The sequence below is a fragment of the Saccharomycopsis crataegensis genome (assembly GCF_037102585.1).
Source record: "Saccharomycopsis crataegensis DNA, jcf7180000000084, whole genome shotgun sequence".
In the NCBI taxonomy this organism is placed as follows: domain Eukaryota; kingdom Fungi; phylum Ascomycota; class Saccharomycetes; order Ascoideales; family Saccharomycopsidaceae; genus Saccharomycopsis; species Saccharomycopsis crataegensis.
In genome coordinates this window covers 584,445-608,519 of record NW_027043829.1, presented here as the reverse complement: position 1 = coordinate 608,519, position 24,075 = coordinate 584,445, and the positions used below count along the sequence as shown (strand labels likewise).

At 37.5% G+C, this 24,075-nt stretch overlaps 10 protein-coding genes across 10 annotated transcripts; 7 read left to right on the top strand and 3 right to left on the bottom strand. All coding sequences in view use genetic code 12, as the record gives it.

The window, feature by feature from the left end:
* Window positions 1-502: 502 nt before the first annotated feature.
* Window positions 503-2,308, top strand: DASC09_032810 (glycoside hydrolase family 47 protein; the record flags this gene model as incomplete). The annotated part of the gene is made up of 1 exon (XM_064996880.1): window positions 503-2,308. The coding sequence occupies one exon, from the start codon at window positions 503-505 to the stop codon at window positions 2,306-2,308; it is 1,806 nt and encodes a 601-aa protein (XP_064852952.1).
* Window positions 2,309-2,807: 499 nt separating this feature from the next.
* VMA2 (H(+)-transporting V1 sector ATPase subunit B) lies at window positions 2,808-4,533 on the top strand (the record flags this gene model as incomplete). Its single annotated transcript, XM_064996879.1, has 2 exons — window positions 2,808-2,838; window positions 3,032-4,533. 2 exons carry the CDS (start codon window positions 2,808-2,810, stop codon window positions 4,531-4,533), a joined length of 1,533 nt encoding a protein of 510 aa, XP_064852951.1.
* Window positions 4,534-5,513: 980 nt separating this feature from the next.
* On the bottom strand, window positions 5,514-7,502 carry DASC09_032790 (fungal specific transcription factor domain-containing protein; the record flags this gene model as incomplete). Its single annotated transcript, XM_064996878.1, has 1 exon — window positions 5,514-7,502. The coding sequence occupies one exon, from the start codon at window positions 7,500-7,502 to the stop codon at window positions 5,514-5,516; it is 1,989 nt and encodes a 662-aa protein (XP_064852950.1).
* A 604-nt stretch (window positions 7,503-8,106) lies between these two features.
* DASC09_032780 (RTA1 domain-containing protein) lies at window positions 8,107-9,066 on the top strand (the record flags this gene model as incomplete). The annotated part of the gene is made up of 1 exon (XM_064996877.1): window positions 8,107-9,066. One exon carries the CDS (start codon window positions 8,107-8,109, stop codon window positions 9,064-9,066), a length of 960 nt encoding a protein of 319 aa, XP_064852949.1.
* Window positions 9,067-10,033: 967 nt separating this feature from the next.
* Window positions 10,034-10,339, bottom strand: DASC09_032770 (uncharacterized protein; the record flags this gene model as incomplete). Its single annotated transcript, XM_064996876.1, has 1 exon — window positions 10,034-10,339. The coding sequence occupies one exon, from the start codon at window positions 10,337-10,339 to the stop codon at window positions 10,034-10,036; it is 306 nt and encodes a 101-aa protein (XP_064852948.1).
* Window positions 10,340-11,122: 783 nt separating this feature from the next.
* DAL2 (allantoicase) lies at window positions 11,123-12,276 on the top strand (the record flags this gene model as incomplete). Its single annotated transcript, XM_064996875.1, has 2 exons — window positions 11,123-11,186; window positions 11,279-12,276. The coding sequence occupies 2 exons, from the start codon at window positions 11,123-11,125 to the stop codon at window positions 12,274-12,276; spliced, it is 1,062 nt and encodes a 353-aa protein (XP_064852947.1).
* Window positions 12,277-12,713: 437 nt separating this feature from the next.
* DASC09_032750 (uncharacterized protein) lies at window positions 12,714-16,382 on the bottom strand (the record flags this gene model as incomplete). Its single annotated transcript, XM_064996874.1, has 1 exon — window positions 12,714-16,382. The coding sequence occupies one exon, from the start codon at window positions 16,380-16,382 to the stop codon at window positions 12,714-12,716; it is 3,669 nt and encodes a 1,222-aa protein (XP_064852946.1).
* Window positions 16,383-17,269: 887 nt separating this feature from the next.
* DASC09_032740 (glutamate dehydrogenase) lies at window positions 17,270-18,637 on the top strand (the record flags this gene model as incomplete). The annotated part of the gene is made up of 1 exon (XM_064996873.1): window positions 17,270-18,637. The coding sequence occupies one exon, from the start codon at window positions 17,270-17,272 to the stop codon at window positions 18,635-18,637; it is 1,368 nt and encodes a 455-aa protein (XP_064852945.1).
* Window positions 18,638-20,973: 2,336 nt separating this feature from the next.
* On the top strand, window positions 20,974-21,432 carry DASC09_032730 (uncharacterized protein; the record flags this gene model as incomplete). The annotated part of the gene is made up of 1 exon (XM_064996872.1): window positions 20,974-21,432. One exon carries the CDS (start codon window positions 20,974-20,976, stop codon window positions 21,430-21,432), a length of 459 nt encoding a protein of 152 aa, XP_064852944.1.
* Window positions 21,433-22,249: 817 nt separating this feature from the next.
* POB3 (FACT complex subunit POB3) lies at window positions 22,250-23,845 on the top strand (the record flags this gene model as incomplete). Its single annotated transcript, XM_064996871.1, has 1 exon — window positions 22,250-23,845. The coding sequence occupies one exon, from the start codon at window positions 22,250-22,252 to the stop codon at window positions 23,843-23,845; it is 1,596 nt and encodes a 531-aa protein (XP_064852943.1).
* Between the last annotated feature and the right edge of the window lie 230 nt (window positions 23,846-24,075).

Below are 24,075 nucleotides of genomic sequence, written 5' to 3'. Positions count from 1 at the left end.
ATTCATTTTATTTTATTCGTTACAATCATTAGTAGATCGAATTTTAATATAAGGCTCTCAATCCGTCGATTAACATGAGACCAAGTTTATATTACAGTTCGTTAGAATTCCGAATAAAATTTCAATACAATTTCTAAGATTGAAAAGTACCAATGTCAACAGAATCGAAAACTTTCCACTTTCTATAAATGACATATATATATATATAAATGTAAAGATCTAAATAATCACAATGTGTCAAAGTGAGGACGTATCCTGTCATGTTGAACACCTGGCATCTCCGGGCAATCAATGCCTACAAAAAATCACAGTGAAAAAAAAAAAAAAAAGCCTGGCAGACTGCGCCAACGACGGTGTCAACTCAAGTTAACACTGTTAGTTTCACCCATCAATTGCTGGAATTCTTTTTAGCCTGGGAGGAGAGATAGCTCTTGTTATTATTATTCCTGATTTCTATCTCAATTATCAATATTTGTTGGACTTTATCTTTGATTTCCCAAAGATGCCAACGATAGACCCTTGGAAACCTTCGAGCAAACCAGGATTGCCAACACATTACCGGGAAAAGCCAAAACTCAACGAATATGGCTCATTGGGATCGTCCAGAAACCAGAAGTGGTGGCTCTTCCCAAAGAAAAAATTGGGCAAACTCCTTTCATTACTAGTGATCTTGTACCTTGGTTACTCGTGGTTTACGAAATCTCCATCGTCTGCTTCCTCTTCCTCTTCGTTCATCAACACACCTCAAGCCAATGTGGCGCGTCAAAACAAAGTCAAACAAGTGTTTGTTGAGTCGTTCGATGATTATGCCGACCACGCGTGGGGCACCGACGTTTACAAAACCATTAGCAAAACTGGGAAGAATATGGGTCCCAAACCGCTTGGGTGGATGATCGTTGATTCTTTGGATACTTTGTACTTGATGGGATTGAAGCCGCAGATCAAGAAATCCCGGAAATGGGTCGACGAGGTATTGGACTACGACATGGACTACGAAGTCAACACGTTTGAAACCACCATTAGAATGTTGGGGGGATTGTTATCGGCGTACCATTTGTCGAATAACGATAAATTGTACTTGGACAAAGCGATTGATTTGGCCGATCGGTTATTGGGAGCGTTTGATTCTGCCACGGGGCTTCCTTACTCCAGTGTCAATTTACATACCGGACAAGGTATCCCATCGATGATCGATGCAGGGGCGTCGTCGACCGCCGAAGTGGCGACTTTACAATTGGAATTCAAGTATTTGGCGCAATTGACCGGTAATCCGGTGTACTGGGAAAAAGTCGAGAAAGTGATCGAAGTGTTATACAACGTGAACCAACCGACCGATGGATTGGTGCCGATATTCATCCAGCCTGATACCGGGAAGTTCAGGGGAAATTTGCTCAGGTTAGGCTCACGAGGCGACTCTTATTACGAGTACTTGTTGAAACAACATTTGCAAACCGGGGAAAGAATTTATGCCCAATTGTATCGGGAATCGGTCAACGGGGTTAAAAAGCATATGGTACGGAAATCGGGACCTAGTGGACTATCTTACATTGGGGAACTTGAACATGGAATAAACGGGCAATTCTCATCGAAGATGGATCATTTGGTATGTTTTTACGGAGGGTTGTTGGCGTTGGGGGCCACCGATGGGGAAACCGTCGAAGATTACCGACGCCATCATCTTTGGACCAGTACCAGGAACGATGATTTGCAACTTGGTAAAGAAATCACCAAAGCGTGTTATATGATGTACCACCAGACGGAAACTGGGCTAGCTCCAGAAATCGTGGTGTTCAACGATGATCCTGCTGCCAATGGGGATTTCTATATCAAGAGAAATGATCGACACAATTTGCAGCGTCCAGAAACCGTGGAGAGTTTGTTCATCTTGTATCGTATCACCAAGGACCCGATTTACCGTCAATGGGGGTGGGAAATCTTTGAGAATTTCGTCAAGTACACTAAAGTGCCGATTGGCGGCAAAGGGTACGATTCCATTAATGATGTCACCAACCCAGACAATGTGGGATTCAGAAATAACATGGAATCTTTCTGGTTGGCCGAGACATTGAAGTATTTGTATTTGTTATTTGAGGAGGATTTCAACGTTACTCCGTTGAATAAAGTGGTGTTTAATACCGAGGCGCATCCTTTACCAATGTTCAGTCCGAAGTTTGCCACTGGTTGGAAGTTGGAAAAGAACTTGGGCAATGATTTTGGGGTTGAGCAAACGGTTAATTTTGCCGGAAGAAACCGGGGTAATGATAGAGATTCTCAAGGGAGATTGAAAGAAGAAGATGATGGTATGTAGATATGATTTTATATGTTGGCATTTTCGTTATTTTTAGTTGATATTTTTTGTAAAGAGGTTTACTTGGATAACATATAAATAATAAAGGTGGAATTTATACTACAACAATAAATAAAACAATAAATATTGACATAATATCATATGATGTAATATAATCACATTACTACGATAAAGATATAAGCTGGTGGGATACTCCTATTTGCAGCCCCGGTGGATTGCCCGGCCTTTGACGAAGAAAAAAAAAAAATTACTGCGAAAATTGGAATTTTGAGCCAACCACGCCAAACATTGATAGCGGGCTCTTCTACTGTGTTCTTTTTTTGTATCTCAAACATTATTACCATTTGATTAGCCAACGTTGCTTCAAAAAAAAAAAAAAATCCACAAAAAAAAGACGGGAAACAATTACCAAATCTTGTGGCTAAACTAATAGACACTGTTGTCAACGACTGAAAATAGAATTGCGCCTACTAGAAACTTGGAGAATAATAGATTTATAATGGCTGCCACGTTATCTGACAAGGAACTTTGTAAGTATTGAAACTATTGATGGTATCAATACGGAACTCTTCCAATTGAATAATACCACTCTTTTTTTGGGATAATAAATGGGGCTCAACTATATGGAAAGAGACAAGGAAGAGGAGGTGGAGTTTGGTGAGAACCCCTACCGCTCGCCTCCATTTTCTTATCAGTGAATATCAACAAACTAACACAATTCAGATGACTTAAACAAGAAAGCTCTTGTTGACAGTTTCAAAATCAAGCCACGTGTGAACTATAACACCGTTGGTGGTGTCAATGGTCCATTGGTCATTTTGGAAAATGTCAAGTTCCCAACTTACAATGAAATTGTCAACTTGACTTTACCAGACGGTACCAAGAGAGCCGGTCAAGTCTTGGAAGTTAGAGGGGATAAGGCCATTGTCCAAGTGTTTGAAGGGACTTCGGGCATTGATGTCAAGAAAACCACTGTCGAATTCACCGGGCAAAACTTGAAGTTGGCGGTTTCTGAAGATATGTTGGGGAGAATCTTTGATGGGTCTGGTAGACCAATCGACAATGGTCCAAAAGTGTTTGCCGAAGATTATTTGGATATCAACGGGTCACCAATCAACCCATTTGCCAGAACATATCCTGAAGAAATGATCTCCACCGGGATTTCTGCCATCGATACCATGAATTCCATTGCCAGAGGTCAAAAGATTCCAATTTTCTCTGCTTCTGGGTTGCCACATAACGAAATTGCCGCGCAAATATGTAGACAAGCCGGGTTGGTGCGTCCTACCAAGGATGTTCATGATGGTCACGAAGAAAATTTCTCGATTGTCTTTGGGGCCATGGGGGTCAATTTGGAAACCTCTAGATTCTTCAAGCAAGATTTCGAAGAAAATGGGTCTTTGGAAAGAACCGCGCTTTTCCTCAATTTGGCCAACGATCCAACTATTGAAAGAATTATCACCCCACGTTTGGCGTTGACTACTGCCGAATACTTGGCGTACCAAACCGAACGTCACGTCTTGACCATTTTGACCGATATGTCCTCTTATGCCGACGCTTTAAGAGAAGTGTCTGCCGCCAGAGAAGAAGTCCCTGGTAGAAGAGGTTACCCAGGTTACATGTATACCGATTTATCGACAATTTATGAAAGAGCCGGGAGAGTCGAAGGGAGAAACGGTTCGATCACCCAAGTGCCAATCTTGACCATGCCTAACGATGATATCACCCATCCAATTCCTGATTTGACCGGGTATATTACCGAGGGGCAAATCTCTATCGATAGACAATTGCACAACAAGGGGGTTTACCCACCAATCAACGTTTTGCCATCGTTGTCTCGTTTGATGAAGAGTGCCATTGGGGAAGGGATGACCCGTAAGGATCACGGTGATGTTTCCAATCAATTGTACGCCAAGTACGCCATTGGTAGAGACGCTGCCGCCATGAAGGCCGTGGTTGGTGAAGAAGCTTTGTCGACCGAAGATAAATTGTCGTTGGAGTTCTTGGAGAAATTCGAAAAGACCTTTATTTCTCAAGGGGCTTACGAAAATAGAACCGTGTTTGAATCATTGGACCAAGCTTGGTCTTTGTTGAGAATCTATCCAAAGGAATTGTTGAACAGAATCTCGCCAAAGATTTTGGACGAATTCTACGACAGAGATAGTACCGCTGACAGAGATGATGAACAAGAAGATAAAGTCGATGAAAACTTGATCGATGCTTAAATTAAGCATTTAGAATGATAATTATAATAATTTTATATTTTTTTGGGGTCTTTGTTCTCTGTGTTTTCTATCTTCCTTTTTATTTTATTTATTTATTTTTATCTTCTAATTATGATAAAGATTACACAGTCTTATTAAAAAAAAAAAACATTTAGGAAAAAATATTCTTTGATGTATTTGTTTTTTTTGTTTGTTTTTGTTTGTTTTTTTTTTATTATTACTACTACTATTGTTATTTAATAACTACCATTTATTTACTATTTATGCTAATTGAGATTGATATTTCAATCTGATACTTAACATCTTTTTTTTTTTGTAGGGAAGTAAAAACAATCATTTACTGTTGTTGTGTGAGGTGGGTCTGTTTTCTGTATGGGGCAACAGTTTCGTAATTTCCAACAGTATTTCAAAACACAACGGAAAATTGAATATTTGAAATGATATAATTACATTGGACTTCCGAATGAGATAATAATACTTGCAGTGTGAGATTCCTTTTTTTTTTTGACTACATTCATTGGATTGACCTTTTGAGAATCTTTGATGCTGGTTCTGTAATACTTAGTGTTTTCTCGAGGATATCGATGGGACAATAACTAGTAATGCTCATATGGCATTATTATAACTAGTAGCTCTATTTCCATCATGCTGGGGCCTGTCCACTATAGAGCTCCTCGTCAACTGTACCTGATGACAAAAACATAGAGATCAAGGTATTTATTTAGTAAACTTGGACCGGGTTTTTCAATGGCAATCCGATCGATACACCACTTGTAAATAATTCTAACTTTCCCAGCGAAATCCAAAAACCTTTGATTGTCTCCATATTGCCTAATGATTGGCAACTCAACTTACCACCGCCTCAATTAATTCATTTCAGGGTTCCAGGCAATTTGTACAATACTGTTTGCTACACTAAAAGTTTTGAAGAAAGTTGTGCTTAAAAAGTTTTATGAAAAAATATTTTATCCTCATTACTACTAGCCCTCGAAACCAGGTTGTAAGAAAAAAAAAGGATCTGTGGATTCGAAAATTGAAAGAAAATGGTCGTGAAAATCAATTTCCTTGAAATTTTCAATTTTATTGTTCAAGCCACAAGCTTCTGGGTTATTTTGGACCTCATCAGCAGTGGGAATTTCTTGCAAAAGATCATCAATCAATTTAGCCAATTCATTACTTATTCCGTCTTTATAAAGTTCTCTAAATATTTTCGTTGTCGGTGCCAAAAATAAATCAATGAATTGACCGAAATGGTTCCAACTTCTTGAAGAAAAGTTTGCCAACTGCTTCCTAAATTTCAACAATATCTCAATGATTCTAGGGGTTTCTGCATCCAAAGGACTCTGAGTAATTTTTTCAATCAAGACAAAAGCACTTACCACTGCGGGTCCACAAATTTCGGGAAGGACCTGCTGCTCATTATTATCCTTAACATCCAAAAATAATTGTAAAATCAGCATTGCATATCCAGTGGCTTTATGAAAATATACCGAATATTGAGGTTTTTTCCTATCTGGTAGTGTTTTCAAGCTTGAAATCAAAAATAATATATAAGTAAAGAAAAGTAAATGAAATGAACTTATCTTCCAAAAATCCTGTTTACTAAAAGTATCTTTCATAATTTTTGACCCAGGCATTAATTCCAACACCATTGAGCCTCTCAAACATTCGAATTCTGTCAATATCTTATCAAGTGTTTCAGCGTTAGCAAGTTTCAAAGAACTATTTGCTGATAAAAATTCATTGTGGATCTTATAGACTATTTTTGCTAATTTTATCTGATAATATTCAATGTAGTTTGACAATTGGTTTTCCTGCATTATTGTGGTGATAGATTGTGGCGGGATAGATATTATTGCTTCCATGGAATTTGGATATAAACATGATATATCATCATCATATATGTACATCCTTCTACTCTGAAATAAATAATTTTTCTTGTCAAGAACATAAAGGTCCCACATAATACTTCTTCTCAAATCTGCATCAGTCTCAGCTAACCCAACGTATAGTTCTTTTCTATTAAATCCTAACTTAAATGCGTATTCTATTGCTTCTGCTAGAATAGACTCAAACCATTCAGGAAATAATTTTAATTCTCCACAGGATAAAAGCTGTAATAGGCCTATTAGAAATTCAATATTATTCTTCACACTGAACATTGAACGTTTAAAAATAAATATACAAATTCTAAGGCAATCAGTTTGCAATTTTTGATCCAGGCTTGATGATAATGGTAATGCAGAAACAATAAATGAAAATAGTACTAGAAATTTTCTTTGGAGAAAGCACGATTGTCTATCTTTGAAAAAATCATTTACCATACTAGTTAATACTGACTGAGAAACATAACATTTGATATTAGGGTCAGAGTAGTGCTTTTGAATAAGATATGAAAATTTTTTCTCATCTAGTTCAAATCCCAATACATCATTTAGGCTTAAAAATTCAGACCAAATAACGTTTAACTTTTCAAAATTTTCTAAATTTTTCATGAATCGTGAGTGCATAGAGTTTTTGAGTTCTTTCTCACTAAAAATATTTAAATCATAAACTGAGTTATGTTTCATAGTTGTATCAGTAAACCAGGCTAAACCAGGGCCCGAAAACAATGAGACTGATGAGTACAACCCAAAAAAAGAGTTCACAATACAGTAACCATTTGCAGTCTTAGAAAATCTGTTTTTCCTGAAATTTTTTGATACTAGAGTTTCCTTAGATAATGATGGACTGTGATCTTCTTCCTTATATCGAGCCTTATCTATTGATTGCTCAAGTAAAGTGTTCAATGTGTCAAGGCCAGAAAAAAGTGATTGATTGTTCTTAATATCGCCCTCGCCAATTTTGCTCAAGTTAGAAAGTAACTTAGAGACAATTGAAGGAGTTTTGTAATTTTGTCGACTTTTAGATGTCTCTGAATCATAAATGCAAACTGTTTTGTAGTTGATACAATTGATGCACGGGAGCATTCCATTACATTTGATCTTTTTCCTTCTGCAACAATTGCAAGCTCTGCTAGTTCTCTTTGAGGAACTCTTAGAAATTTTTTTCATTATGGAACGCTTTGCGGCTTATTGTTATTCTCCCTCTTTCTCTTCACTTATTGCTTGTTTATTGTGGGGATGATGGAAATCAGATGCAGCGTATCGTCAAAGAAAAAACGGTTACACGTGCAAAATGTAATAATAATAATAACCACTTTACGAACCCCCCTCCCTACCTTGAGTTGTGAAGTTCTGGTGAGTCCTTCTAAAAAAGATGTAACCAATAAAATTTAATGTTTCCCTTTTTTCATTTTGGGATAATGTGTATTTATGAGTCAAGGCAGCCAGAACAGGCAGGAAAAGGCTGAGCTCGGTGGGTTCCGTGGAAAACACAAACCTTCTTCCGTGGATACAACTTGCATAAAGCATAGCTGAAGTTTCTTTTTTTGTTGTATATAAACCAAGAGTTTATCATTAGAAATCATTTTTAAATAATATAGTATTAAGTATATCAACAACAATTGTTTTGTATTTTGGTTGCTCTGGTGAAACATATATTCCATAATATTAATAAGATTTCGTGTTATTAATGGGTGATTTTCAATTGTACAAATATACCCCAACCATGGCTGGTGCCATAATTTTTGGTGCTACTTTCATTGTATTATTGGGATACAATATTTTTATCATTTTTCAAAGTCTCTCCAAAGTCAACCTCCAAACCAGAGGGTCACGCCCATACAACAAGAATAATGAATCCTCATTATCTTTATCACAGAATAACGTTTGGCGTTTCAAAAAACAGGTTCTTCCTATGTTTATTCCTTTGATGGTTGGTGTCTTGATGGAAGCTGTTGGTTATTTTGCTAGAACGCCTTCTCATGGAAATAAACAATTGTTGACTCCTTACATTATCCAGTCCATTCTTTTATTGATTGCACCTTCGTTTATTGCTGCTACTATCTATATGGTATTCGGCAGAATGATGAGACTCTTGAATGCTTCAGACTACTCCATTATTAAATTCAAGTACCAAACAACTTTTTTTGTTGTGGGGGACGTTTTCAGTTTTTTTGTTCAATCAGCCGGTGGTGGAATGATGTCCCAAAGTGGGAATCAAGATCTTGGGCCAAAAATTGTTATTGCTGGTTTAATCATACAAATGATATTCCTATTCTTCTTCATTTTCTCTGAGATCAAGTTCACATATTTGATCAACAAAATGCCTACGACTGCTAGTTATGGAAACATTAAAACCAGCACCATGAATCTTGCTCCGACTGATTGGAAAATTTTAAACAGTACTTTGATTATTACAAGCATTTTAATTTTCGCTAGGTGTGTTGTCAGAGTTGTGGAGTTTGCACAAGGTTTTAATGGATTTATCATTTCACACGAAGCTTTTATTTACTTGCTCGATGGATTATTGATGATAATAGTGTCCTTCCTCTTGCTTCGTGTAAGACCAGAGTTGGTAATGTTTGAATTGATGAATCAAGAATATCTAGAAGAAGCCTCTTATAATGTTCTATCATCTCTACAGGCATAACCCGATTAATATGCATCTTGAGCTCATGCTCAGTGCACCATCAATAGTCAATGAGACATGACCTACCTAGTTTTTATTGTACCTATTATTAAACTGAACTCTCTTAGCTTATTTATTTTCTCTCCAATTTTTTTCTTTCAACCACCTTCTCAATTTGGTATTTTAATTCTATTGAATTTCTTTAATAACCAGAAAACAGTCAACTTGTAGCATATTCCGCACTCATAGTTATAATGATCTATTGATATCTTGTTTTCAAGATACTAACCATATATTTCGGGTATGAATATAACTTTTCCCACTGATGTGAACATTTTAAGTGATTGGAATGACTATCAATAAGCTGATTTTTGATTGTAACCACAGTGTTGATACCTATATATACATATTTCACGCGCATCCTAGGAGATGACATTGCATACTTTAACATATTCTCGTGGATTAAAACAACTATAAAATCCTACAAATTTCTAGAAACTGCAAAGTATGGTATCCGATAACCTAACCTATCGAAACTCTAGGAAAATTTGATCCTAAACATCTTAGATCATTCCTATCGAGTACACTGGGGACAAACAAGAAAAAATATCATGCGAAAAAACCTGGCATCTCAGAGATTTTTGAAAATGTACAATGAAACGTATGATTTGAACTTATGAAATGTTTGTACCGTTCATGATTAATGATGGATAAATACATGTGTATCATAGTGAGATTCCTGTTTAATATTTGCCGACTTGATGAAGTGTCTACCGATTTTAGTCTTATAGAACTCAATATGAAAATTCATTCATAACCAATAGTAACCAGACTTTGTATAACTGATGTAATTGACAAAAAAAAACTCCAAATAAAGAAATGAATATCAAATTGAAAATATCAACTTCATCCATTCTCAAATGAAAGAAATATTTTCTTCAGTAGTATATTTAACTTGAGCCATAGAGATCTTGTCACCGGTCAAATCCTACACGAGATAAGCAGATCTCAAGAAAACATCACCCAAAATGTATGTTGAGGAACCGGCATTTTGCAACACGATCATACATTTATTATCGGCCCCCATGCTTCCACTGTCCCTCAAAAGGAATAACAAATCCTTGAATGGGACACTAAACATCAAATTGTTGAATTTGAAATCGAAGTTTGGTCCAGTGGCTCCATAAGTGGTACCATATCCTTCGTCATTATTACTGTAAGTAACATAAGCTTCTCTGGCTTCCTTGTAAACTTCAGTTGGGGCATAGAGCAAAGTGGTACAGAGAATGTCCATTGAAACGTTGCCTGTCAGCAGATACACTAGCCTCCCGCACCAAAGTATTTCGGCAACATATATGTAAATCTAATGGCTCTTGTTGCCATATATAGAGATATTAAACCTTATACTAGAGTTAGAGAACTGTTTCTTTCCACTGATTGGATAGCATATGCATTAATTGACGATGACACTGATGCATTTGGCTCAATAATTGAACATATGATCCCAGCACCAATACTGTGACCACCAGCAGCCTATTATTGGATTTCTTTTTTTTTTAAAAAAAAAATTAATCCTATAATCAATTTATCAGGGCTACTATATGTTAATGTATCACTGGGTCTCTGTTCTCTGTGTTTTTTATCTTCCTTTTTATTTAATTTTATTAAAGATCCTTGATTATCACCACTTCATTCTTACACACGAAAGATTAATTACGACTGGGAAACTGTAAGTTTTCCGCTAAGAAAAGCTCTACTGATTTTTTAGAGTTTAATAAACAATCGTTGGGGGTTTTTCCTTTCTTCTTTCTTTTCAATATTGTGAAGATTGAATGCTGACTGCACTGCGTATTGGTCGAGGGACGCGGCCGGCGCGGCGCGGTGCGGTGTGGTGGAAGAGGAGCTGATAAGAACCCGGCGTGCCTAATCGAGAGTCACCACTGGCGTTGAAATTTCCCAATGACCCTTTTTTTACTCTTGCTTTGTCATTCTTTCTCCATATTTTACTTTGCATTCTCCTTAGTTTTTTTGTCTCTCTCTCTCCTTCTCTCTCTATCCCAAGTAAAACCTTCAAATCATGATCAGCGTTTCCTCGGTCACACCAGACACTTTCAAATCAGAAATCGTTAGCAAATACACCGGTAAGTACCATAATCGTTGAATAATTAGACAAAAATAATAAAATAAATGATGGTCAATTTTTCTTGATTAACTAACCACTTCTATTATACAGATGTCATTGCTAAAAAAGTTGAAGGTCAAGTGCTTTCGTTTTCCGATGAATGGTTTGCCGATGCCAGTAATTTGATCGAAGCAAAAGAACCAATCCGTGACGCTACACGGTTCACCGATAAAGGTGCCTGGTACGACGGGTGGGAAACCAGACGTCATAATACCACCGAAGCCGACTGGGTGATCTTCAAATTCGGAGTGGCCTCTGCCAAATTGATTGCTGCGGAAATCGACACCGCGTATTTCAATGGGAATCATGCCCCCCACATCTCGGTGGAAGCGGCGTACTTGCCTAATTCCCCCGTCACCGATGAAGAAATCGTCAATGATGAAGTCTCTTGGGAACCGGTGTTGCCGAAATTGGAATGTGGACCATCGGCGAAATTCTTCTTTGTTAGAAACCAAGGAACCACCGCGAAACCTTACACCCACGCCAGATTAAGAATGTATCCTGATGGGGGCATCGCGAGATTTAGACTCTACGGTACCGTGATCCCAGTATTACCTACCGATCCTCAAGCATTGATCGATACTGCCTCGGTGAAGAACGGTGGAGTCGCGGTGGATTGGTCCGATCAACATTTTGGAACTGCTGGGAACTTGTTATTGCCAGGCAGGGGCCACGACATGTCTGATGGTTGGGAAACTAAAAGATCCAGAACCCCTGGGCACGTCGATTGGGTGATTATCAAATTAGGATACCCAACAAAGATCGATGAAGTGGTGGTTGACACCGCCCACTATAAAGGTAACTTCCCGCAAAAAATCGTCATAAAAGGGTTGTTGAGTGATGAAGAAAAACCATCATTTGAAGATGATCGTTGGAATACCATTGTTCCAGAATCAAAGACCGGTCCACATCAGTTACATTTCTATAAAAAATCAGACGGCAAACTTATCAATACCAACGACATAGTTTACAATTTTGTCTCATTGACAATTATTCCCGACGGTGGGGTAAAGAGACTTAGGGTCATTGGAAGAAAGGCTGATGATTAATGTTTATGATGGGTCATAAATATCCTTATAATGATAATAATATATAGTATTGGATGTTTACAAGAACTTGTAGGATAAATTAATGATACAATTTTTTTTTTTTTATATTCAAACCTTCTATACAAATATTTTAATAATAAATCATTATAGACGCAGAAAATTAAAACAAAGAGAATCAACAAACAAAATAAATTATACAAATGATCAAAAAAGAACAATAAAAACAACATAAAAAAAAAAAAAAAAAAAAAAATTTCTAAGGTTACAAATAGTTCACAAAGGGTTATTTTTCTCTAAAACACACAAACAGGGGGTGGGGGAGTTGCCAAGCACACATAAGCAATTAAAACAAAGGGAAATTAGAATGAAAAAAAAAAAAAAAAGTAGATGCTACAAAAAAAAAAAGCTCCCCTGGCATCATGGTTTTGATTTAATTTTCAAGCATCTGAACTTCCAACCACTTTTGATTTCTCACCATGACGTTTGAAAAGCAGCGAGAATCCTCTCTTGGTCACAATACCACTTGGATTCGTTAATTGATCCTTTGTTTGCAACTCATTAAGCTTTACAGAGCTAGAGCTCAACGATGCATCACTCCCGTGAGCTTGAAAATTATTGCCCAAGGTAGAATTCGATCTGCTGAAATTCAAGCTCATGGTTTTGCGAGGCTTCGAGAAAGATTCGGTGTCAACAGAAGATTTCCGAGATCTGAAGAAACTGGCCATCGACGTTTTCCTTTTCAACATTTTGTTTTGGTCTTTGGCAATAATGCCATTAGCTGATGAGACTGGCTGAGAAGGGACAGTTGGTGATTTGATTGACCCTGTAGCGCTAACGATTTTCGCAGAAACTGGAATTTTCGCGAGGTCTTGCTCGTGTTCTTCAGCAACCTCTTGAATTGGAGATTGTAAGTCGTTAAGCTGATCATGGTCAGATTTGATCATTAGTTCTTGTTGAACAATAGATGCTTCCGACAAGGTCGCGTTAGATTTTTGGATTTGGTGTTTGATGGAGTTGATAGTGTTATTGGATGATGGTTTATTGAGACTCATTTCTGAAGTCTCTGGTAAGTCTGGAGGTGGGGCGCTTGCACTGGAGGTATATTTTTGGCCGTCATTGGAATCAGGGAGCCCACTTGGTTCTGCAAGAGCAGGTGGTACTTCTATTATATTACTGCAGCTGTCATGTTGAGGGGCTTCGATATTTAACAGTTGGGTAGATAATTCTGTGGATGCTTCACCACGAACCTTGATTGGTGAACCAGCAGCACTTTCGGCTTCATCCTTTTTATTAGGTTTTTCGTTTTCAATTTTTCCACCATTGTCTTCAGTTTTAATACTATCTTCACTGCTCGTCGTAACTGGCTTAGCAGATGTTAGTTGGTCTTGGTCAATTTTCTCTTCAACATTTGTCAAGACATCTTTTGAATTGTTTTCCTTGCCATCATTGGCAGAGAGTTCTTCATATTGAGCCACTTCTATAGTGTCATCGGCTTTATTAGATATCACAATCGTATCGTCTGCATTATTAGTCTTTTTAATTTCAAGTGTATCATTCCCCTCATTAACTGGCTCAATCTGTGATTTTTGATCACTCAACTCTTGATATTTCACTTCAGTTTCAGATTCTATTTTTTCAGACTTCAAAGTGTTTGGCACTACTTCTTTAGTTGATGAAACTTCCTCCTCATTAGCGGTACTTGGTCTAATAATAATTTTAGGAGGTTCTTCGAGCATTGGATTCTTCATATTGTTATTATTATATGGTTCCACTTCGTTGTTTAGCTGCTCTTGGTTACTTTCTTGTTGTTCTCCAGCTCTTTGGCTCTCCTCCTCGGCTTTAGTAAAGTTGAAATCGCCATTCCTTTTCATTGCTTTTTTTTTACTTTTTTTCAGTAAGAACGAGAAGATCAGCTTCTTCTTCTTTTTACCACCTTTTCCTTTAGAGCTATCATCATTGTCTATCTCTCTTTGGGTTGTAGCATCATCTGATCTCACATTAGAGGAGCCCAAGTCTACCATGTTGAATTCTTTGGCGCTATTATCTGACAGCATCGAGGAATTGAGAGAGTTCGAATTGAAATGGGATTTCTCGCTAATTGGGCTGTTAATGAATCTGCGTGCTTTATGGCTGTGAGATCCCTCCCCTTTCGCAAATCTGGATTTATTTGAATTAAAATTACCATTAGCTTTGGTATTAATATTAGTAGGGTTGTTCTTCTGGATCACTGATGGATCTTTTAGTGGTGGGATTGAATGAATTCCCGTCCCCAGGAAGCTTTGACCACCATTAGGAGACTTACTGCCACCCGTAGCATCCATTAAGGAAGAAGAGTAAAAGTTCAACGGATCCAGCTTCTCAATTTCTTCATTTGTTTTAAAAAGTCTCTGGTTAACAGTTGCATTATCCAAAACAATATATTTGAACAAGTTATCCATCAATATTGCATAATTGTCAATGAGGATCTTCAATACCAATTGGTTGACATTGTAATCGACATTAACAGAGTTAAAACTTTCAAGAGAAAAATTATCGTGTTCTGGCCCTGTTTGAACAGTGAGGTTATTATTATTAACGGATGTAGAAGTACCATTGTCGGGGTTGTTGTAAAACCTTGAAGCTAATCCACTGAATCCACTATTTGTGCTGATAATACTGTTTCTTGTAAAAGTAGGTTGTAGCTTGTTATTAGGGTTGGCCACCTGATAAGTTTGGTTTGCATTTATAGAAACACTCAACCTATTTGGATTACTAACTCCGGGAGAAGTACCATTAGAACCACCATTGAGAATATCAATGTTACCACTTAGCTGGACGTTTAAAAAGAAACAGGTTTGGAAAATTTTTGATAAATTAAATGAGTTCATTTTTGTTTTTTCAAAGTTGGCTGAAAGCAATGATAAAAATCGAAGCATGAAAATCAACAAGTCCAAATTTACGGTATTCAAGTCGTTGACCAATACCGGAATAAAAAAATCAAGAAAATTGTAAACTGCAGATTTCACCAGCTCTGGTAATTCTTTCGTATCAGGTATATTGCTGTATCTATTGATATTGTTGCCAGTTGTTGAGTTCATACTTCTTGAATCAGCTGCCGAATCAGAGAGAGAAAGTACAGACATCAAAGAGTGCTTTCTGAAGTTTAAAGGCATTGGACGTCCAGTATTGATGTTCTTTAACAAAGCATCATTGCTATTAAGAGACCTTTTCCGGTTGTGAATTATTGGACTTGAATGAGGTGTATCGATTTTATCAGCAGATGTGCCTTTTTTAGAGGCATCATTATTGTCGACTACTGACACTGATTTAGCGCCAGAAGGGCCTGGGCCATATTCGGGTGATGGTTGGTCTTTTTCTGGATCCACATCGACAACTAGAACGGCTCTATTTTTTCTGGAATCGTCAAACAGATCTAACTCACTTGATTCCCTAGACTTTGAGAGTTTCAAATCTGTATCAGCAGTGCTAGTCACATCATTTAGACAGTCTATTTTAAAAGATATCGATTCATTTGCTGATTGAGAAAAAATCAACAAATCTTTATAGCCAACGTTTTCCAACTCTTGTTTTATTTCTCTTGACACATCTGAAGGAACAATAGAATCAGGTAAAGCATTCAAGTATCTTTTCAATAATGTAGCGACATCATAAACATTCAATTCCTTGGTTTCCTCTGGAGAATAGTCAAATGATGGGTTGTGGTTAAATGTCTCCTGCAAACCCTTGATTCTTTTAAGGTTTCCTCCAACTCTGAAAACACCTTCCTTATCCAAACAATTATTCTTATTTAAATAATCAATAGAGTTGTTGACAATTGATGGGATAACAAGTGAAAGGAAATAGTCATCTTGGTATTCAACAGTAAAATGTGATGCGGATAATTTTTGAGCATCAACGAGAGACGATCCAAAGAGAGTAGTAGTTCTAATTGATTGATTTATTGATGATTCATCATTTGGTTCAGACTTTGAAGGAGTTACGCCATTAGATGATTTTGAGAGCGAATTTCTTTTCAACTTATTATTTGAACGCAATGATTTTGTGTCTCGATAATTGCCAAAGAAGCTGGTTCTTTTCGAAGTGGGCAATGCACTAGAGCTGGTCATGTTTGGGCACGATACAGGGTTATACTACTCTGTAAGGTGACTATTATGAGCAATTGGTTCTTTGATGGTGAATTATTATGATCTAATATTGTTTATTTATCAAATTTCCCAAAGATGTATGACTTTCCCATTGAATTTTCTAATTCTCGAAGCAGGCGCCAAAGTACAGTAAAGTTTCGTGAGCGCTGACTATAAATACTAAGATATGCTGGTAATTGGTAGCCAGAGTAAGTTGATGATAGTGCTATTTTAGGTCAAAGAAACCAGGATAGAAATGAGATGGAGGCGAAAAGAAAGGTCTTTCATATACCGTGAAGGATTCTAACTCAATGACGTTAAAGGCAAGAGTCCAATTATTATTGAAATTTTTCTGTGGGTCTACAATCAAATCCCTTCTTTGTTTACATTTTGTTGTCACCCGCAGCAAAGCCCTGTTATTATTTGCGGGTAACTTTTGCAAATCACATGATATACAAACGCCCCAAAAAAGAAACGGAGGGTGTAGTTTTACCGCGGGAAAAACAAAGTTACTAAGCGCCACCTATTGTGACAGATCGCCCCGCCGAAACGAGATTACTGTAATCGCCGGCCACCGGAGTGTGACTCAGAATCTATGGAGATCAATTTTATCTACACCCAATCATAATTGTTTCTGGCCTTGCTCACCAGAGGTTTTTCTGATGTTCCCCTTGGGAAATGTAACACATGCGCAGCAAAATAAGGTGCAAGCAAAAATTCATCCACGTAATTTTTCATCTGGCCGAAATTACTGCTATAAAAAGGGCTGTGATTCCCCCCGTTAACTATAGATATTGTTTTTTTTTTATTTGTTTTATCTTTACCTCACAAGATTACTTTAGAATCACATAGAATAATAATAACACACAATGGTCCAACCACACGAACCAGAATTCGAACAAGCTTATAACGAAGTTGCCTCTACCCTTAAGGCCTCCACTTTGTTCAAAGTCCACCCTGAATACGAAAAGGCTTTGGAAATCATTTCCATCCCTGAACGTATCATCCAATTCAGAGTTGTCTGGGAAGATGACAAGGGTCAAGTTCAAGTCAACAGAGGTTACAGAGTCCAATTCAACTCTGCTCTCGGTCCATATAAGGGTGGTTTGAGATTCCACCCATCCGTCAATTTGTCTATCCTCAAGTTCTTGGGTTTCGAACAAATCTTCAAGAATGCTTTGACCGGTGAAATGATTGGTGGTGGTAAAGGTGGTTCTGACTTCGATCCAAAGGACAAGTCCGATGCCGAAATCAGAAGATTCTGTTATGCTTTCATGTCAGAGCTCGCCAAGCACATTGGTCCAGACACCGATGTCCCAGCTGGTGATATTGGTGTCACTGGTTCCGTGATTGCTTACTTATTTGGTGCTTACAGAAAGATCAGAAATGAATACACTGGTGTCTTGACCGGTAAGGGTTGGGGTACCGGTTCCCTTGTCCGTCCAGAAGCCACTGGTTACGGTTTGGTTTACTACGTTGAACAAATGATCAAGCACGCCACTAACGGTAAAGAATCTTTTGAAGGTAAGACCGTTGCTGTTTCTGGTTCTGGTAACGTTGCCCAATACGCTGCTCTTAAGGCTATCCAACTCGGTGCCACCGTCGTTTCTTTATCCGACTCCAAGGGTGCCATCATTGCCCCAAGCGGTATCACTGCTGCCCAAATTGAAGAAATTGGTGCTGGTAAGTTGGCCTTCAAGTCTTTGGAACAAATCATCTCCAGTAGCTCTGAAGCTTTCTCTACCAAGAGTGCCATCAAATACATTCCAGGTGCTAGACCATGGGTTCACGCCGGTAAGGTTGATATTGCTTTGCCATGTGCCACTCAAAACGAAGTTTCTGGTGAAGAAGCTGAACACTTGCTCGCCAACGGTACCAAGTACGTTGCCGAAGGTTCCAACATGGGTTCCACCCAAGAAGCCATCGATGTCTTTGAAGCTTCAAGAGTCAAGGGTGCTGGTATCTGGTACGCTCCAGGTAAGGCCTCCAACGCTGGTGGTGTTGCTGTCTCTGCTCTCGAAATGGCTCAAAACTCTCACAGAATCAAGTGGACTTTTGAAGAAGTTGACGCTAAGTTGAAGACTATCATGGTCAACTGTTTCAACAACTGTCTTGAAACTGCTAAGGAATACAGTGTTGACACCAAGGAAGGTTTCCCATCCTTGGTTGCTGGTGCTAACATTGCTGGTTTCGTCAAGGTTGTCAGCGCCATGTACGAACAAGGTGATGTCTTTTAAGCATTTTTTAAGCCGATCGCTATGAGTTATGCCTTTTTTTCGAGTATCTAGTTTGGTTGTTTGTTGAATCTACGAGTGTTTATTTATTAATAAGTTATTAGATTTTTATTAGAAATTTTGTAGAGATTGTTATCTTTTCTGTGATGTTTGGAGTGTACACACCATTCCAAGATCTGAGGGCTCAAAAGCTGACTGATGATTTTTCGTCGAGGAAAAATTATCAAAAACTGTGACCTTTAACTGCATTTCTTTATGTGAGCCCAACGCTCATGCTTTGACGTGCGTGTCTGGATAGCCCATATCTTTAGTTATCGTGCATCGTGCATTCTTGATTATTTTGTATAATCTTTCAGTACTGTTTACTGATCTCGTCAAATAGATTGAGTGATTTTCTTTTCCACTTATCTTGTAATTGCTCGTTTTACTATTTCTTTCATTTTTCTTACAAAGTGGCGGGGTCCGCTTTATCGATTAAGTTTTCATGATGCATGGCTGATCCTTCTCTGAGATTGGCTAATCCAGTTGCATTCGGTGCGGTGGGCAAAGTCCAAAACTAGTTATCAATGCATCCTCACAAAAATGCCCTAGTTGCACGTTTACAAAAAAAAAATCTGAATTGTTATCTTTTGATTTTATCAGCTTATTTGCTCTGATAACGGGCTCCTCTCCATTTAGGGTTCATGTTATCGATGGACCGTATCTTGCAGCTAGTGACCCTCGGACCACGCTACTTGATTGAAGGTTGATAAAGACGGTTCAATGTAATGTGCAACTTCTTTAAGATGAGTAGTCATTTGAGTATTTGGATAAATAGCAATACGAATATGAAATTAGTTTGATCCTTTAGATTGCATATGGGAGAGTAGTAGTGATGATGATGGAATGTATGTGTGACGAGAGAGTTTTATGAACCAATACCTGAAATTTTGCTAATATACTTACGAAAACAGAATAGAGTGACCGATAATCCTTTATCGAAACGGATACCGATCACTCAAAAATTTTCCAGAGCTTTCGAAAGAAAATCTTACCCGATGGTGTTTGGGGTTACCACTTGTGCTCTCTGTATTTCAAATTGACATTTGTGGTTTCGGATGTGTTCTTTGCCATTTCTATTGTTATAGAATCTGCTTTCGGAAAAATACTTCGATACCGAAAAATTTTCTTTGGAAATGAGAAATTAAATTTGTAAAAATCACACTACTTTGGGAAGGAGTTTTAAGATACACTTCCAGGATACAGATTCGCTAGTGAGGCAGCATAGCATCATAGCTCTCACCATGTTTTCAGTAGTTTCAATTATTGTAAATACGAGAAGAAAAAGAAGAGTGCTCCTGTAAGCTAAAAAGGTTCCTGGATTAGCTAAGGATTTTGAGGAAAAAAAGAAAACACTCTTCTTAACCATAAGGGAATTAAATTATGGTTAACTGCACTAATATAAATAAGATAGACTTTTTTTTTAAAAAAAAGGGCATCGTAAATGTGGATAACACAGGGAATATCTTTACCACCCTCTGCAAAATCCAAAATCCACTACAAAGATTATACCTGTATCACTTTACATAGCTTGGTTAGTAGAGAAAACAGACAGTGTATCTGTTTGGAAGTATATAAAAATTGTGTAGTTTTCATTAGAATACGAGAAAGGAAAAGGAAAAAGATGGATGAAATTGGAACCATCATAATATACACTGTTCCAAAACCTGTAAACCAGGGTGTTTAAAGCACCAGTGGCAATAACAGTGAATAATATATTAGATTATTTTCAACATTGTAAATTTTCCCTTCAGCATCAATGTAATAACATTAGAGTACAAATTATTGTTAGTTGGAACGCAAGATGCGATGAAAACGAGGGCACCGTTTGTGATAGCGGCTGCCTAAATTAACATAACTAATTTGTGTTAATTATGTTGACTTTCGAAAAGATAACTGAAATAAAATTATCACACTAACCTCAAAAAAAAACTACATCATATTGACTAGTCCTAACAGCATACGTTTCTCAGAAAGAATGATGTCGGTCATTTGCTAAAACTATCCTATTGTTCCTCTATTTCCATTTTAGTGTACCTGCATAACCATAACCATAAATTGCAAAAAATAACGGTATTATGGCATTAATGATGGTAATAATAATCATAATAATGATGACACAATTAATAATAAAAATTATCGCAAAATTACATCATACTTTAACTAATTTTGGCATCCAAAGAATCAATAATTGGTATAAATATTGATGAAAGTCGGAGGTTCAATTTCACATTCTTAGTATTTTATCATCACCAACAAATAAACCAATAAATAATACACTTATACTACCAACAACCATCATGAAGTTTGTTACTGCTGCTACTCTTTTCTCCCTGTTCGCCACTGGCCTCACTGCCCCAGTCAAGCGCGAAGAAGAACCACAATATTTCGGTCTTGTCACCATCCACTCTGGCAGTGCTTTCCAATACGCCGGTGTTTATGAAGTCGAATCCCATCCACACGTTTTCTCAGTTGCGGGATCCGAAGGGGAGTATGCTAATTTGACAATGCAAACCGATAGTTCATTGACCAATGCTAATGGTAGAGGGATATACGTTGACCCAAGTACCGGAGAAGTCGGGCTTGTTGGTGAAGGACAATCGCCATCCACAGGGTTCACGATCGAAGAAAACATTTTGTCTTACAATGATGCCGAAGCATTTTCTGCTTGCCCTTCAGGTGAAAATAAATGGTCCTTGACCTTTAATTCCACTTGTATTGGAGGTACCGGTGTTAGATTGTACGCTGTTTCCGCATGAGAAATGATTCCTCACTAATAATAATAAAAAAAGCAAGTAAAATGCGCATTTTTGGAATTTATATTTTGTTACTTGGATTGGCTCGCATTTCTTTTATCTATTTCCATTTATTTTCATCTTTTTCATATGGTTTTTGGCAGGGTTCTTCTATTTTTATTTATATTTCTCATGTTGTTTTGTTTTGACTTGAATCGAAGTGAAAGTCTTCACATATACCCGAAGTTATTCTTTATATTACAAAATTACACAAAATTCAATTTAAATTGACTTGATTTAATCTAATATAAGCTTCCCATGCAGATACTAAATCATTCAAGTATTTATAGATATACTTCATGAGTTGGTGGATTCATTCTGCTAATTGGAAATATCCATAAGTATATTTATAGGTTTCAAAGATACCAATCATTTGAAGAAATACCAATTTCGAGTTACTTTTAATCCTCTATCCCATAGTGAAACTAGTTTATGAAGTCATGGAAAAGAAGACATAAGACAAAGAGAAAAAAACCCAATTTCACCTAAGTAGCCGATTCCTATCCAAAAGAATTAACAACAAAGACACTAATGACAGCTGGAATTCAGGCCATTACAGTAATACACAAGCTGCCAAATACACCCCTGTGCACCCCATTGGACGCGTCGGGTAAGGCGATTTGGGAAATTTCGACTGGGCAAAAAAAAAACGCGTCTTTTTCGAACATCAAGAAAAAAAATCACCACTCGATATACATAGACAAATAGCAAAAAAATCGTTAGGAATTTATTCACTTTTATTACCATATACAGTGCTATCACTATTTCTAAATAAAAAGTGATGTCTGATTTAGAATTCGAAAGAATTTACCTCAACCAATCCATCGCCTCTGGTAGAGTGCGTATTGCAGCTTCAGGGCTTGGTTGGAAATCGAAGGAGAAGAAGCCATTTTTGTTGCCATCTTCTAGCATAATAAGTGCCCAATGGAGTCGTGCATCCAAAGGTTACGAACTTCGTTTGCAAACTAGAGACAATGAAGTGGTGATGCTTGATGGGTTTGACCAGAGTAATTTCAACCAATTGAGGAACGAGTTGAAGAGACATTTGAATATCGATTTAGAACAAAGAGACCATATTCTTAGAGGTTGGAATTGGGGGACCACTACCATGGCGAGAAGTGAATTGATTTTCAATATTAATAATAGACCGGACTTTGAGTTACCTTACAAGACTATCAATAATACCAATTTGACCGGGAAAAATGAAGTAACGGTGGAATTCAGACCAGATGATGAAGGGGATAAAGAAGGGGACGAATTGGTAGAAATGAGATTTTACGTTCCGGGAACCGTTGCCGTGAAAGAGGACGATGGCGAAGATACTAAAAAGGGTGAGGAAGATGAAGATGCGGAAAAGGGCGAGGAAGAACAAAGTGCTGCTACCCACTTCTACGAACAATTGAAGGAGAAGGCTAGTATTGGCCAAGTTTCTGGTGACGCTATTGTTTCATTCTCGGATGTATTCTTCTTGACCCCAAGAGGTCGTTACGATCTTGACATGTATGCATCTTCTTTGAGATTGAGAGGGAAAACTTATGATAATAAAGTGCAATTTAGAGCCATTGAAAGAATATTTTCTTTGCCTAAACCTGATGATGTTCATCATTTAGTGGTGGTTCAAGTCGATCCACCATTGACCCAAGGTCAAACAAGATATTCTTTCTTGACCATGCAATTCCCAAGAGAAGAATTGATGGATGTTGAATTGAACATTCCGGAAGAAGAATACGATGCCAAATATAAAGACAAATTGAAGAGATCTTTTGAGGATGAAAAGACCCATACTGTTATTTCTCAGTGTTTCAAAGGATTAACCGATAGAAGAATCACCATTCCATCTTCTTTTGTATCTAAACATGGTCAGGTTGCAGTTTCGTGTTCATTGAAGGCTTCTGAAGGTTACTTGTACTTTTTGGACAAATGCATTTTGTTTGTTATCAAGCCTACTGTGTATATTCCTTTCTCAGAGGTTGCGTCAGTGCAATTGTCGAGAATTGGTCAATCATCTACTGTATCCAAGACTTTTGATTTGGAGGTTAATTTCCGTAACGGCAGCAGCCAGGTTTTTGGTAATATTGCCAGAGATGAGCAGCAAAATATCAATAGTTTCTTAGTCGAGAAGGGCATTAAGGTGAAGAATGAAGAAGAAGAAGGCAAAAAGATGTTGAATGCCGCGTTGGGTGACGATAGTGGTAGTGATGCTGGCCCAGGAGATGTTGACGATGACGATGATGATGAAAGTGAGGATGAAGATTTCAACGAAGAAGACGTTTCTGATGACGATGTTCCAGAAGAATTCGATAGTGGTCATGAAGATAGTGGGTCTGAATCTGAATCTGATTCTGACAAGCCAGCAAAGAAGAAGGCTAAAAAATGATGGTTGATATTTGGTAAAGTTATTGTTTCTGTTTTGTCTTTTTATTTTTTCTTCATTCATTTCCATTTTTCTTCTTCTTTTTAATTGTGGCATTTATAATTTTCAATCATCATTTCTCTGTATGACAAGCTAGCGTTAAATTTGAATGCGATGTAGATAATTTACAGTATTATTAGTTATGATAATGAAATGAGTTTAGTATTGTACAGAGAGAGAGAGAGAGAGAGAGA